This window comes from Rhyacophila brunnea, unplaced genomic scaffold (genome assembly GCF_057557595.1).
Source record: "Rhyacophila brunnea isolate RB1 unplaced genomic scaffold, BYU_Rbru_1.0 scaffold_24, whole genome shotgun sequence".
In the NCBI taxonomy this organism is placed as follows: domain Eukaryota; kingdom Metazoa; phylum Arthropoda; class Insecta; order Trichoptera; family Rhyacophilidae; genus Rhyacophila; species Rhyacophila brunnea.
Window position 1 is genome coordinate 3,770,608 of NW_028232904.1, and position 15,108 is coordinate 3,785,715.

Genomic DNA, 15,108 nt, shown 5'->3' on the forward strand with positions numbered 1-15,108 from the left:
TTGGCAGGCCTACTATATTAACATGCAGTCATTCTGCAACAGTGTGATTGTAAACACCTATAAATTGTAAAACATTAAGAAGTCACTCACGTGCACTGGTTTTGACCGTCAGTAGCCACGCACAGGGTGACTCAATAAAGTAGTGCGAGTGAGTGACAACCAGACCACGGATCCAGCCTCATCATCATTAAAGGTCATTGCCTGGCATCTTTGATATAACACCCCCCCCAGCATCTGAATCATTCCGTTATATTCAGCACACTGAAAAGTGCCGCCATTCTTATTAGAAGTCGATCGCCTTAAAAATGAAGATAAAACGTAACTCACAACCTCAAAAAAGGAGGGTACCCTTGTCCTAGATAGCTGCACTATTTTATGAGTATCACAGGTTTTCCAGTGGCCACCGGTCTTAAGTGTCATACATATCTACAATACAAATTATAATATCTCAAATGAAATAATGCTTTTGAACGTAGGGCAAAGTAATTTGGAATAAGGACTATGATCCAAGACATAGGTACCTACTACATAGACAGGTATACGATAATATAGTATGAACAATAAGTACTTAAGTGAATTTATAGATAATAAAACTAAATTGCACTTAGACCTTTTGTTTATATAGGTAGGTACTTAGATAGTTTTGAAACGTAAACAGCATAATTATGATTATATTAGATTGGTAATGAATTAATGTTTCTTTCCAATATAGAATATAGATCAATCAAAATCTTTTGATCCAAAGAAAAACAATCAAAACTCAGGGCAAAAACATTGTAGATTATTGATAGATTAAGTAGCAGGTATGTCGTATTTTCATTCATACTTCTTACACAGTGGTTCTTAACCTGGGTTCGATCGAACCCCAGGGGTTCGGTGAGTCAGTCTCAGGGATTCGGCGGAGGTCAAGACACACACCCGACTTATGTGATTCGCTCACGTTTAGTGTTGAGACAATGATAAATACCTCGATGAAATCCAATGATTTAAATGATTTAATATGCAAATACAGCAGACACAGGTTCAACAGCAACTCTTCAGAACAACAACGCTCTCAACGTTTTGGTGTCAACAAAAAATGATAACGTACCCTGTTATTGCTAAGAAAGTTTTGGATATTTTCATACCGTTTGTTACAACATATCTTTGCGAGCAATCCTTTTCGAGGATGCTGGACATAAAAACGAAGAAAAGGATCAAACTTTGTTGCGAAAATGACATGAGAGTGGCACTTGCCAAGGTGAAGCCGCGCATTTCTGAACTGGTTCCTGAAAGGCAACAGCAGAAGTCACACTGATTTGCAGCAAATATTCATTATTATGTTTTTGTTTTTGTGTGAAAATCATATTTTAATGGTTTTGTTCCTTGAACACAGTGATGTTGATGCACGGTTCATTTTGTGCACCAGTAGAATATATAACTATGTTTTGGCCCTAAGTATGAACTTCACAGAGTACAGCTGCGAATTGCGGATATTTATGAGAATGTCAATGAATTGAAGGGTGTCCTGGCGGTGGGTAAGACGGAAGAGCTAGGCAAAATTGTAAAGTTTTTTTTAACAGAATAGGAGTGAGGACCTGATCGACGGATCCCCTTCTAGAAGAGAAGAGGCGATATGACAATATCGCCTCTTCGACAAGATATGCGAGAAAAAAAAATCATATTTTATTTTTCCAATTAAGAAGGGTTCGGTGAATGCGCACATGAAACTGGTGGGAGTCAGTCCCTCCAACAAGGTTAAGAACCACTGTTCTAACACTTGTACACTTGATATTGTATCGAAGTGTACCCAATTTATAAAGCCATTTTTCATGGTTTTCTGGGGCTATTGCATTTCATCTGTTAAGTTATACACACACAAGAACATTTGTACATTCATATGAATTTGTTCATTCATTCATTCATGTACGAATTTTTGTGGACAGTGGTGTTTTTGCTTTTATACTACTCATCTCTTGAGAATGGTCTCTGAAATGAGTCCGAAACATCGAGGAAAGAAACACAAATGACCATGGGCCCCACATCGTGAAGCGGGCCCCCAGGCTAGGATCTTTGCCCCCCCCCCCCCCCCCCCCGGGCTATCGCTAAGGATAAAGGCAATGTGACGCTCTACAGTAGCATTTTCCAAATGGTGTACGCGGTAAAATTAATGTTTATGTTTAGTGTTTTATTGTATGTTTTAATACACCCATTTGAATTATGGAGATGTCGAGTTAATAATTGTATCGTACAACCACATAACTTTGAATAATAATATTACTGAAGGAAAATAGCGCCCCAGGCGACATTTTTTTACTATTCAAGCAAATTTTTGATGTGTGTTTATCTCATTTATCTGGTCGTCTCGTCTCGCCTCGCTGGGCCCTTCCTGAGCCCGGGCCCCCAGGCTAGAGCCCTATCACCCCTCCCCTTGTGGCGGTCATGCAAATAACACACGATGACAACTCAAAGAACCAATATGATATCAAACAATCAAGTCTTTTTTATATAAGAGCGATTGGTATCTATTCTGAAACGTTTTTATTGTGACTGACTTCAGTCAATTGGTAGCCATAGACAATTTTATATTCTGTTCGTTTGCGGTGTTGGCTCATTGAAAGATGGTGGTTATAAATTTTTGTTTATAGGTGCCATCGAGGTACTATGTCCTGTTTGCAATAAATATTAAAAATAATGACGGTTCGGTGTATTTGACTACTATCATCATCATCAGTGGGTCTTAGCCTTTTTCAAGAATTTTCCCTATCTCCACCTATCCTGAGAAAGTGTCATTCAGGTGTCAACAAAAATCGATTGCCAAAATAGCTTGATTTCGAAGAGCGCTGATGAGTAGGTATTAAAAATGACCAATAGTTAAAATTTGTCGCAATTAGTATGTCACGCCGTAGCATATTGGATAAATGCGACGTTTGGGGCGTTTACCCGAAGAGGCTTACTTTTTTAAAAAAAAAAAGATTTTTTCTATTGGTTATAATATAGGTCATGTAGCGCGACTACAAGATGAGAGATGGACAAAAATAATTACTCAATGCAACGGCCCAAAAGGGAAACGCTATAGAGGAAGACCCCATGCGAGATGGCAAGACGACATCATAAAGACAGCGGGTCCAAATTGGCTACAAATAGCCAAAAACAAAAAAGAGTCCAGTGGGACTCTTTGGAGGAGGCCTTCACCCGAAGAGGGGTTCTTACAAACCAAACAAACTAATTACATATCACTGTTTAATTTATAAACATTATCCAATAGCATTATAATATACAAAATAAAAAATCTTGTATAACACAAAAATATAAAAAATAATAATAATAAATATTATTTAAGCTAGAAAATAATTAGATAATACAATCATAGACAGATATATATACTATACATAATAGATATATTCATAGGTTATATATGTATTTATTAGATATAGTCAATTAACTGTCATTTACTTTTGTTTGTAAGAAATAAAAAGGCTATTTATTATTTATTATATTTTTCCACATAATCATAGTAATTAATTAAATTTATCTTCAAAATATAATCCCTCGTCTGCCAGATAAACGAAAATATCATCCATCAGAAAAAGAGGATTTGGTTATTTATTAATTTGGCACGTACAATAAATAGTATTTGTTTCAATTTCTTTAAATCAACACGCTTTTGAACTTTGTCAATAATTAATATTCCGAAAATGATAAAAGGCGTGTTTTTGTGCTTGTTCCTCTTTGCTGGAGTTTTTGGGGACGTCACTGACACCAAAGAGTAAGAAAATACTACGAGTATTACATTAGATTTCAATACTTACATACCAACCTTACCTTTCAGGTGTTCATTTTTCTGGTAATTATAAGCCTATCCATAATTGTCAGTACACTTACGTAACATATTGCTAAGTTGTAATGCAGTGGTCTCCAAACTCAATAAGAATGTGAGCTACTTTCAGAAATTGTAATTGTCTGTGAACTACTTATACATATTTCTTTTTATACATTTTTATCATCGTCCTTTATCGCACCATACATAATATTATTATATTCATTATCATCATTATCATCATCAGCCTGAATCTATCCACTGCTGGATGAAGGCCTCTTCAAGCTGCTTCCACTTATGTCGGTCCTGTGCATTGCGTTGCCACGTACTTCCGCAGAACTTTATCATTTCATCGATCCAGCAGCGTCTAGGTCTACCTTGCGGACGTTTTGTACTTCTTGGATACCACTGGATGACTTGATTTGTCCAACGATTGTCTCTTCATCGAGCTATGTGTCCAGCCCATCTCCATTTAAGGCTTTGAAACATGGAGCCTAAGTAAAAGAGAGATCCAGTAAGTTAGAGTAGCACAACGTGGTATGGAGAGGTGCATGCTGGGCATAACGCGAAAGGACAAAAAGAGGAATGAGTGGATAAGGAAGCAGACAAGGGTTTTCGATGTAATAGTGTTTATTATTATATTACATAAGGGGGGACATGCTTAGCGTAGGTCAAAATGGAGCTTTTATTCTATTTTCAAATCATGATCCTGGTTATACCTTAAACGTTGTAGATAATCTATTTATATAATTTTGTAGCCTTATTATCTTTTATATTTATTTTAAACATTTGATGACTGCATAAAGTATATTTATTACATAAAATAGTATTCTTTTAAACCTCTCGCTCTAATGTTTTAGAATATAGTCCATATTTCAGTACATAAATGTGCAGTGGTGTTAAGATTTTTTACATTTATTAATTTTTAAACGCATTTATAAAACCACCAGTATAATTTATGTCGACATTATTATAGTGAAATATTTACGATAAAAAATTATATTGATAATCTCTGTGATCCCAAATTTGACAAGAATTAGGCATTTTATTATTCAAAAAATGGGCAAGATTAACACATTTGAAGATAATTCTAAAGATACTAATTATAAGCTATGTTTTTGACCAAGTGTGATAAACATTCTACGAATAATGATTGCTTTATAATAATTATTGACCTAAAAATAAGGTAGTGTTTTTTTGAAATACGCCATTGCTTTTGGCATTCCCCAGTGGTTAAGCTACAACATACGGCCGTAGCCATAAATTGACAAACTAAAACTGAAGTAGGGAGTAAGAACATGTTAACGCGCGTGTTTAAACATGTAAGTACCTAACCGGAAAAAAAATCTTTTTTTTTAAACGGTCTTAGTTTTTTTTAGTCGGTCGAATCTTAACACCACTGCAAAGTTATGTACTAAAATATGACTATATTCTAAAACATTAGTGCGAGAGGTTTAAAAGAATACTATTTTATGTAATAAAAATACTTTATGCAGTCATCAAATGTTTAAAATAAATATAAAGGATAATAAGGCTTCAAAATTAGATGAATATAGTATCTACAACGTTTAAGGAATGTCCAGGATCATGCTTTGAAAATAGAATAATAGCTCCATTTTGACCCACGCTGAGCACGTCCGCCCTTTTAGTTGAGACACGGTCTAAAAAGATCGTCGCTAGGTGATGCGCGGATTGCGGGTCTCGGGTGCAAATAAGGCATGTCAAACCAAATATAATTTGTCTTATAAATCCAGCATGTGTCCATTTAATGTTCTGTTTATTGTTTTATCAGTAACAATAATAATATATTCATTGACATGTTTTCTTTTTAAAGTAAATGGGTAACGTTTTAAGTCATACTTACACGATTTAAGAATTATTACGGCCGTCGCCATCACGAAGCAAAATGACGTGTTTCCAGCTCTACATTCTCTCTCCGAATGGGAGCGAGCAGTGTTGCCAAGTCAAAATTTAAAATTTCAGTAGATTTTGACAAAAAATTCAGTAGATTTCATAAAATATCAGTAGATTTTGAAAAATGTGGTTTATTAGATATGATTTAAAACTAATAAGAATAACAATAACTAATAATATTAATTTATTGTAAACAATGATGATATTAATGGGTAAAATGGCGCTCTTGGGTAGAGTTACAATGCTTTTTATGTCAATTTAGAAGTGCATAACATCAAAAAAGGTCATGCGTAAATCATTTCAAGTTTATTATTAAAAGAATCATCAGTTAATTTACAATTATGGAGAAACACAAATATTAGTAGATTTCTTGAATTTCGAAAAAAAATCAAAAATTCAGTATATTGGCAAAAAATATCAGTTGATCTACTGAAATTTCAGTAGACATGGCAACACTGGGAGCGAGTGCAAAATTTCGTCGCGCCTATGGTTGAAAATTATTTGCCGTTTCATAAATTAGGACATCAGACTTCCAATAAAACATAAAATGCGTACTTTAATTATTTATTTATAAACAAAATAATAATTGAAGAATATCTTGAAATAAGTGTGATAAAAGTAAAAATAATTAGTGAAAAAAATAGCATTCACTTTCTTCCACATTTTTTTTTCAATTCTCGGTGAGTACTTTATCATATGGCATTTTGGCGCTGCCTAGGGGCGGCATTATGTCTAGTGACGTCACTGCTATTGATTATAATAATTTTCTCTAAAAAAAGGGCGGCAGTTAGGAAAAGAGCTTCTCAAGTCGGTCCGACCCTCAGTTGGACCGGTCGGCAATTGCGACTTGGTACCGACGAGGGAAAATTTCTCAGCTTTTAAAAAGTTTGCGGCATTATACGGCGAGCGAGAAGGTCTTTTCTCATCGAGAATTGACCGTAATACATTATATGGAAGTAGGGATCACGCACACTCTAGTGCACGCCAACCAAGGTCTTGGGAAGTTGCTCCTGGGACACTTTCGGCACAAATTTGAACAGCGCCTATCGTTCGTTACGCCACGGTATACGTGTGCATAACGGGTGTGGAGACGTGGCGGGTGGTGGAGGGAAAAGCAAGTCAGTGGCACCTACTAGATTTTGTTAACCCTTCACCTTAAAAATAACAAATTATTATGGATATTTTTTTCAAAATGGACCCTCCCCCAAACTATTTTCTGTGTGTGCCTTTGCACGTTGGCTCTTGGGTTATGTTATATAACTATTTTAAAAAATACTATATTATAATAAGTAATAATAATTTAAACAATATAACAATTGTAAATTGATATTACAAGGTCTTGGGAAGTTGCTCCTGGGACACTTTCGGCACAAATTTGAACAGCGCCTATCGTTCGTTACGCCACGGTATACGTGTGCATAACGGGTGTGGAGACGTGGCGGGTGGTGGAGGGAAAAGCAAGTCAGTGGCACCTACTAGATTTTGTTAACCCTTCACCTTAAAAATAACAAATTATTATGGATATTTTTTTCAAAATGGACCCTCCCCCAAACTATTTTCTGTGTGTGCCTTTGCACGTTGGCTCTTGGGTTATGTTATATAACTATTTTAAAAAATACTATATTACAATAAGTAATAATAATTTAAACAATATAACAATTGTAAATTGATATTACAAGGTCTTGGGAAGTTGCTCCTGGGACACTTTCGGCACAAATTTGAACAGCGCCTATCGTTCGTTACGCCACGGTATACGCCTGCATAACGGGTGTGGAGACGTGGCGGGTGGTGGAGGGAAAAGCAAGTTAGGAAAATTTGAAAAACTATTTTATTATTGTTTCAGATCGAAGGTTTTCGTGACAGCAATCCTCAACGAATATGTGGATGATATTCTTCCTTCCATCGTCAATTTCATGGTGAACAATGACATGGATCCCATGGAACTACCTGACATGCTACAAGGATTCAGTGTGGTAAATACACACCTAATATTAAAGATTCTGTGACCAGTCATAATTTTCAACAGATTATTATGTCTACCAGGATCAGAATAGACATATTATAACTATTAATTAATATAATTGAGTTATACTAAGGCCCGTTTCAGACGGGACACCGGTGTCGCGCTCGATATAATATAGGAGACCGTTGTATTCGAATAAAGGGGCCTTTGTATCATGTTTATGAACACCCCAGAGCTAATGAGTCAACGCGTGTCCGCTACACTTTTCCGTCGCCGATACACTTGTTTTTATTACCGCAGACAGTTTTATGTTAATTTATAACGCGAAATTATGCGTTGACTCATTAGCTCTGGGGCGATCATAAACATAATGCAAAGGCCTCTTTATTTGAATACAAAGGTCTCTTATATTATATCGAACGTGATACCGGTGTCTCGTCTGAAACGGGCTTAATCCTACGTATCCCCGCGCAAAAAGAGAATCGGGTGTATTTAGCTGGTTTGGTTCTTGATTCACTTTAAAACTATATCGATAATAGGTACATCAATTATTTTGTATGTATTATTTTGGGACTTAAGCCTTTGTTAGCATGCACTAAAGCAGGTATGCCCAACGCGTTTATTGCGAAAAGGTCAATCCCACCATAGGCTCATGTGACTTCCAACACATTTAATCAGTTGTTATCATTTTTATTGAAATCCGATTTGGACATTAAATAAATTATGGTCACTATCAATGAAGATCAGCGCATCTATTCTATACACAAGGTTGCTATTGGCCGTTATCGGCGACTATCGAGGGTAGAGTTTATCATATTTATGTATTGCGGTATTATAATTGTTACAATAAGTTAGTTGTAATTGTAATAATTGTTGACACCCACGGTGGCCGCGCGGCTTAAGCGTTGTACTATAACGCCGTGGGTCCCAGGTTCGAATCCTGGGTCTGGCAAGTACACATTGTTTTTCAATTTGTGTCTGTCAGGGTATGGACCTAATAGGTTGAGCAAGTGGCTGACATCCATTTCTCGTAAAAAACAAAAATCTGTTAATACAAACCTCTACTCTGTGGAGGCTCATATGATCCTATTAGGATTGGACATGTCGAAAGAAGAAAGAAAAGAAATAATTGTTACAATAAGATCACCCTCTTGGCTGTGTTAACTTTTAGAGCCAGATAGACAGTTTTGAGAGTTTAGATGGTTAACTAATTTCAACAATTATAATACCTCATTACGTAAATATGATAAACTACTCTCGATAGCCGCCAATAGCAGCCTTGTGTATAGAATATATACGTAGATGTTATTTATTCTGAATGCTCTTACTAGAAAAGAATCATTTCGGAAGCTCTCCGGTGGACAACATAAAAAACAATTTACTTGCGAAGATTGCAGTTTTGCATTGGAGATTCTACACTCACATTTCGGTTAAATTTATTGATGTGGATCTTGTGTGGCAAAGGGTGAAGATAGGCTGTTGAGATTCGACATAAATAGAGCACACTACACTTTGTCAGTCATACTTATTTGTTTTCATTAAATACCTAACTACTCACTTATCACCCATGATGGCCGCGCGGCTTAAGCGTTGAACCTATAGATAGAGTCGTGGGTCCCAGGTTCAAATCCTGGATCTGGTAAGTATACATATTGTTTTTCAATTATTTGTGTATGAGTCAGAGTAATATGGACCTAATAGGTTGAGCAAGTGACTGACATCCATTTCTCGTAAAAACAAATTCTGTTTATACAAACCTCCACTCTGTGGAGGCCCATATGATCCTATTAGGATCAGACATGGTCGAAAAAAAATACCTAATCAAGAATACAAATTGCAGATTGTATTGGTCAGTTTTTAAAATTCAATTAAACCCTGCCTAACCAAAATAATAGTCAAGGTATTCTGTGGGGATTCGACAAAAATAATAAACTCTTTTTCAGTCATAATTATTATTTCTTTTCATTGAATTAAGAATACAAATAGCAGATTCGATGTATTAATGATTTATTTTCTGTTCAGAAACCACTGTTAATCACATATCACGGAGAGCTGGAGCTGACTGAAGGAATCCTGCACAATCTGAGGTCTCTCGAGAGAGTTGGAGACACCATCGTTTCATACGGCAACAAAATCGCCAAGATTAGAGGTGACTTCGGAGTTAAGGATCTTGGAGTGAGTGTTGTACCTGCATACTCTTTTGAAGTTATACTTCTTTTAGCGCGTTTGGGAAATCAGATCAGAGTGTATTTTTGGCGTGTGACATGTAACACATAATTTAGTGGTGTCCGTGTGCCGGACGAAATCCCGAATGCTGAAATCCCGAATGGCCGAAATCCCAAATGGCCGAAATTCCGAAAGCCTAAATCCCGAATACCGAAATCCCGAACGCTGAAATCCCGACTGGCCGAAATCCCGAAAAATAAAAAAATACAAACAGCAATAATTGCGCAATCGCAACACTTATCTTGGATTGCGCAATTTTTGCAAGAGACAAAAACAATTTTTTGTAGAACAAATGGGGTTTTGTCTATCCGAAAAAAAATTGCGCAATCTTAACACTTATCTTGGATTATTGTGCAATTTTTACAAGAGAGACAAAAACCCATTTGTTCTACAAAAAATAATGTTTTTTTGTCTCTTGTAAAAATTGCGCAATTCAAGATGAGTGTTAAGATTGCGCAATTATTGCTGTTTGTATTTTTTTTATTTTTCGGGAGTTCGGCTTTCGGGATTTAGGATTTCGTTATTTCGGCCAATAGGAATTTCGGCCATTCGGGATTTCAGCATTCCGGATTTCGGCCTTCGGGATTCCGGCCTTCGGGATTTCGACCCAAACCCTTTATTTTTTCACACGAAAAAAACGCAGTCGATTGGATTCGAACCACCGATTGTTCGGTTATTAGCCGAACGCACTAACCTTACGTCACGGTATGGTACTGCAATCGTGACGATTATACAGTATTAAATTATAGTTTAGAATTGTCCCGTTGCCTAGGCAGCGAATTTATTATTGTCGGCCATTTGCAATTCCTATGATTTCTGTTTGTTTTTCATCCACTCCGTGCCGATACCTTCCTTTGTGTCGCCAATTCCTCGATGTTATCAGTTGTGTTGATCACATCATCAGTACGTCGTATTACTTACTATAAAGCAGTTGCGAAGTTTTCATATTAAAGGTAGGTCTAGCAGTGGTTTTCATATGCGCCACCACCAGCGCTTTACAGAATAATATTTCGATACATAAACAACTACAAAAAAGTAACCCAATAATAATAGAAACCGTGTTCAACATAGACAAATTTAAAAACACAATGAAAAATCGCGTGTCAGTCGCCTGTCATATTATTACCTACGTGGTCGCAGCCATGACTTATTCTGGGTCAGAACTGTTTCTTCGAGTCAAGCTTATCAGGCACAATTAGTGAAGGGTGCAAGACTGGTAAATGCGCTCCCTAAAGACATAGACATTTTCAATGATGCACTTTGCATTTTGTTTATGAAACTTTATTGTATTGTATAAAATTGTTTATGTTTTATTATCATTATTTTTTTTCTTCTATTTGTGAGAGTAATATTTGTTATAATGTAAATCTCATGTTGTGAACGTCCTGAATCTTGATTTATTATGTCCACAATGTTCTGTTTTCTAAAATAAATAAATAATAAATAATTAAAAAACAACGGCTTGTTCTTGATTGCAGTTCAACTACGAGTACCTATCGAAGATCATGAACATAGGGCCAACAGGTGGCGTGGTGGGAAAAGTCTCTAAGGCCAGCTTCATGGCTGACTTCCTCATGGACTTCAACAACAACGAGATTCACTTGCAAGACTTCTACATGCACGACATGGGGTAAGAATATCAGAATATCTCGTAAGTAGGGATTGCAATACCGGTATTAAATTATTTATCGATACCGAAATACCGGTTTCAAAAATCCAATATACCGGTATTTTCGGTATTAAGAAAGCATACACATTTATGTTTTTAGAAATTGAAATTAATGTTATTTTGACGTTACTCACTACTATATTGTATATTAAATTTAATGTATAAGTTTTATGCTGTCAAAATGCAAATATATTGACTGAAACTAACAAAGGTTAAATAATATTGAAACAAAATCCCTCAATTAAACCCATAGACTAATAATTGTCGCGATGAATTAACATATTTCGAAAAAGATAATATTCGTGGCTACTATTTCCAATTATTTTATAACTATTGATCCAACGTTGATAGTGTATTCAGCAAACGTTGAATTTCAGAGACATTTTTCTGTACCCGGACTTATTGTACTTGTACAAATTAGCAGTAAAGTTGTAAAATATTATCGTCACTGTTCTGGCAGAAGACACTAATTCGAAAAAATGACATATTGAGTTAGTTATACCAAAATGTTTCTAATTTCAAACTTTACCGTTTGGAAACCTTATAAATAAATAAACAGTTTTTATTTTAAAGTCATCTTTTTATGATTACTTAATAAACTCACATGATAGACCATTTCAAACATTTTAACAACTTAAAAGTCAAATTACTCAAAACTAGTATTCTCCAGTTAGTGTGTTCTGCCAGAACAGAGACGTTATGATCTATGCATATTTAGAAACGTACTTTAGGTTGCTATAAAATAGTATTTTAAATAGATTTTAATATTCATATTTATTGATAGGTACCTACTTATTTTTTTCTATAATATGTTTTGACCAATGCCGGTATTAATACCGATATTCAATAAGAAATACCGAAAAACCGGTATCGATATATTCATTCGGTATTGCAATCCCTACTCGTAGGCATATTATTATTTGTTTAACCCTACAAGGTTTTCACCGATCATATCAATTCTGTTCATGGAAATATATTTTCACAAAGTATATTATGATTTTTTTTTTAGAATTATTAATAACCATGTCCTTGCTTTTTCGTACAAGGTGGTTGTTAGTAATTTTTGGGGCTTTGAAAAAAACACATAAATGTTTTTGTCATGACCGGGAATCAAACCCAGAACTCTCAGGTGGAAGGCCAGTGCCTTACCCACTGCACCACGAGAGCCGCCTAGTATATTATGATTTGACTGGTTGACCTTCTCAACTGGTTAATCGAACTCGACATTCTACGACACCCAAGGCCTGTGACAACTTGAAGACCCGTGGCACTTATAAATTGTTTGCTCTAATATTCTGATGCGACACATCTAACAGATAAGACAGCGCGGATGATACAAATGGACACCAACGATTATGACACTAATTATGACTATATATATATATATATATATATAGACAGGCGCATTCGATAACCACCTGTGCTTACGGCAGCTCGCAATAACTCCCTTAGATATACTTGCAGACCAATGTTATGGGGAATGTACCTGAAAAGTGCGATATTCCGCTGGTAGGGCACCTACATGTGGAAGTCAGTGGCACTTGCTAGGTCTTGTTAACCCCGCCTCCAACCGCTGCTTTAAAAATCAATAAAAAAAAAATCATGGATAATATTTCAAAATGCACTCCCCACCAAACCATTTTTCTGGGTGTGCTCCTAATATCTGGTCCTTACGATCATAAACGGGTAAATCTAAAGATGCAGAGTGTCTGACAGAACGTAACTGAAGACATAATATATCTTCAAATGTATATATTATCGGCCCACGATGGCCGTGCGGCTTAAGCGTCGGCCTATAGCGTCGTGGGTCCCAGGTTGTGCAAGTACACATATTGTTTTTCATTTTGTGTATGAATCAGGATATGGACCTGATAGGTTGGGCAAGTGGCTGATCCTTTTTGCGTAAAAATAAAATCTGTTAATACAAACCTCCACTATGTGGACGCCCATATGATCTTATTAGGATCGGACGTGGTCGGAAATATATATATATTATACAACACAAGATGCCAGTGGCGCACCCAGGGGGGAGAGGCTAAGGGGCCCTGGCAGCCCCCAAAAATGAAAATTATCAGAATGATTTTAAACATTGAAATTGAAAGCCAATAAACCATACATTTGGGCTTAGACAAATAAAAACACGGCAAAAAAATGATTTGTAATAATTCTCCTGCACCCTTTTTAGAAAAATTTCGAAACACTAATATCAGGTTTTTTTAGAAACCCAATCCCTAATGGAACTGTCAAAAAATTCTCGGTGTCCACCCGAATTCCGGAGTGGTGTATCCACATGGGTCATGGCTGGGGAGGGCTGACAGGGCTCTAGTCTGGGGGCCCGGGCTGTGGGGGGCCCGGCGTGTCGGGTTGACCAGATAAGTGAGATAAACACAGATCATAAATTAGCTTTAATAGTAAAAAAAAAGTCTATTATACTTCATGGCCATGAACATTTTAAATTACTTATATAATTGCAATATATTTTTTGATTATTATGTGTCAATACTCGACAGCTCCATTATTAAAGTAGATGAATTAAAAATCGCCAATAATTCACAGTATAAGTACCCTTAATTTGAACTAAAACACAATTTGAAAACGTTAATGTAGTGTTTCACACTGCATTTAATCTTAGCGGTAGGTAGCCCCCCCCCCAAATATCCTAGCCTGAGGGCCCGCTTCAGGATGTGATGACCATGGTGTAGGTACACCGAGTGCAATAGACAAAAGACCGATAAACGAGAAATTAGGCTGTGAAGAAGAAAAAGAGCCTATAGGACTAATTTACATTCTTCTCCAATATTAAATCCTGGGTGCGCCACTGCAAGATACCAATGGCTCTTTAATTCCCCTTTCTTAGCTTGCCGTTAGGTAAAAAAGTTTAGCAGACACTGGTTCTAGTTGCATTTTTATTCTGCAACACTTTTCTATCATAAACACCCGAGAAGAATTTTCATTTTAATATTTTATTGCAAATTTAATCCTCTTTCCAGAAAAATCTCAGTGAAATTGACGGGTCACCCTCTGGCCGACTTTCTGTCAAACGCGATGGTGAAAGTAATCACCACCCTCTTCAAGAACGTCATCTACAAGATCATCGAGAAGAACATGAGAAAGGCGCTGCAGGACGCCATCGACGACATCAACTCTTCGATCGGAGGAGCAGCGGGAATCGCAGCCAGTATCAGTAACATGAAACATGATTTTTCAAGACCGATTAAACGCTATGGAGAATATTAATTGTCACATCCTGACTTATTGTAAAATTAACTGCACAGATAATATATTCACATACTTTAATTTAGCGAAACCTACACACTGAATAAAATTAATAACCACCCTTTCATTGCAAAACAATTTTATTTATATATATCAAATAAAGGAATGGAGAGATACCGATAGATTTTTTAAAATACTTATATAGTTTATTTCTTCTTTGAACATGTCCGAGCCTAATAAGATCATATGGGAATCCACAGGTGGAGGTTTGTATTAAGGCGATACTTCAGTGAAACGGCAAATAATTTTCAACTACAGGCG

General features: G+C 36.2%; 1 protein-coding gene across 1 annotated transcript; it reads left to right on the top strand.

Moving 5' to 3' along the window:
* Positions 1-1,168: 1,168 nt before the first annotated feature.
* Positions 1,169-14,886, top strand: LOC147068898 (mite allergen Der p 7-like). Its single transcript, XM_085951560.1, has 5 exons — positions 1,169-1,287; positions 7,557-7,686; positions 9,699-9,851; positions 11,381-11,532; positions 14,562-14,886. The coding sequence occupies exons 1-5, from the start codon at positions 1,169-1,171 to the stop codon at positions 14,806-14,808; spliced, it is 801 nt and encodes a 266-aa protein (XP_085807686.1). The 3' UTR covers positions 14,809-14,886.
* The last annotated feature ends 222 nt before the right edge of the window (positions 14,887-15,108 follow it).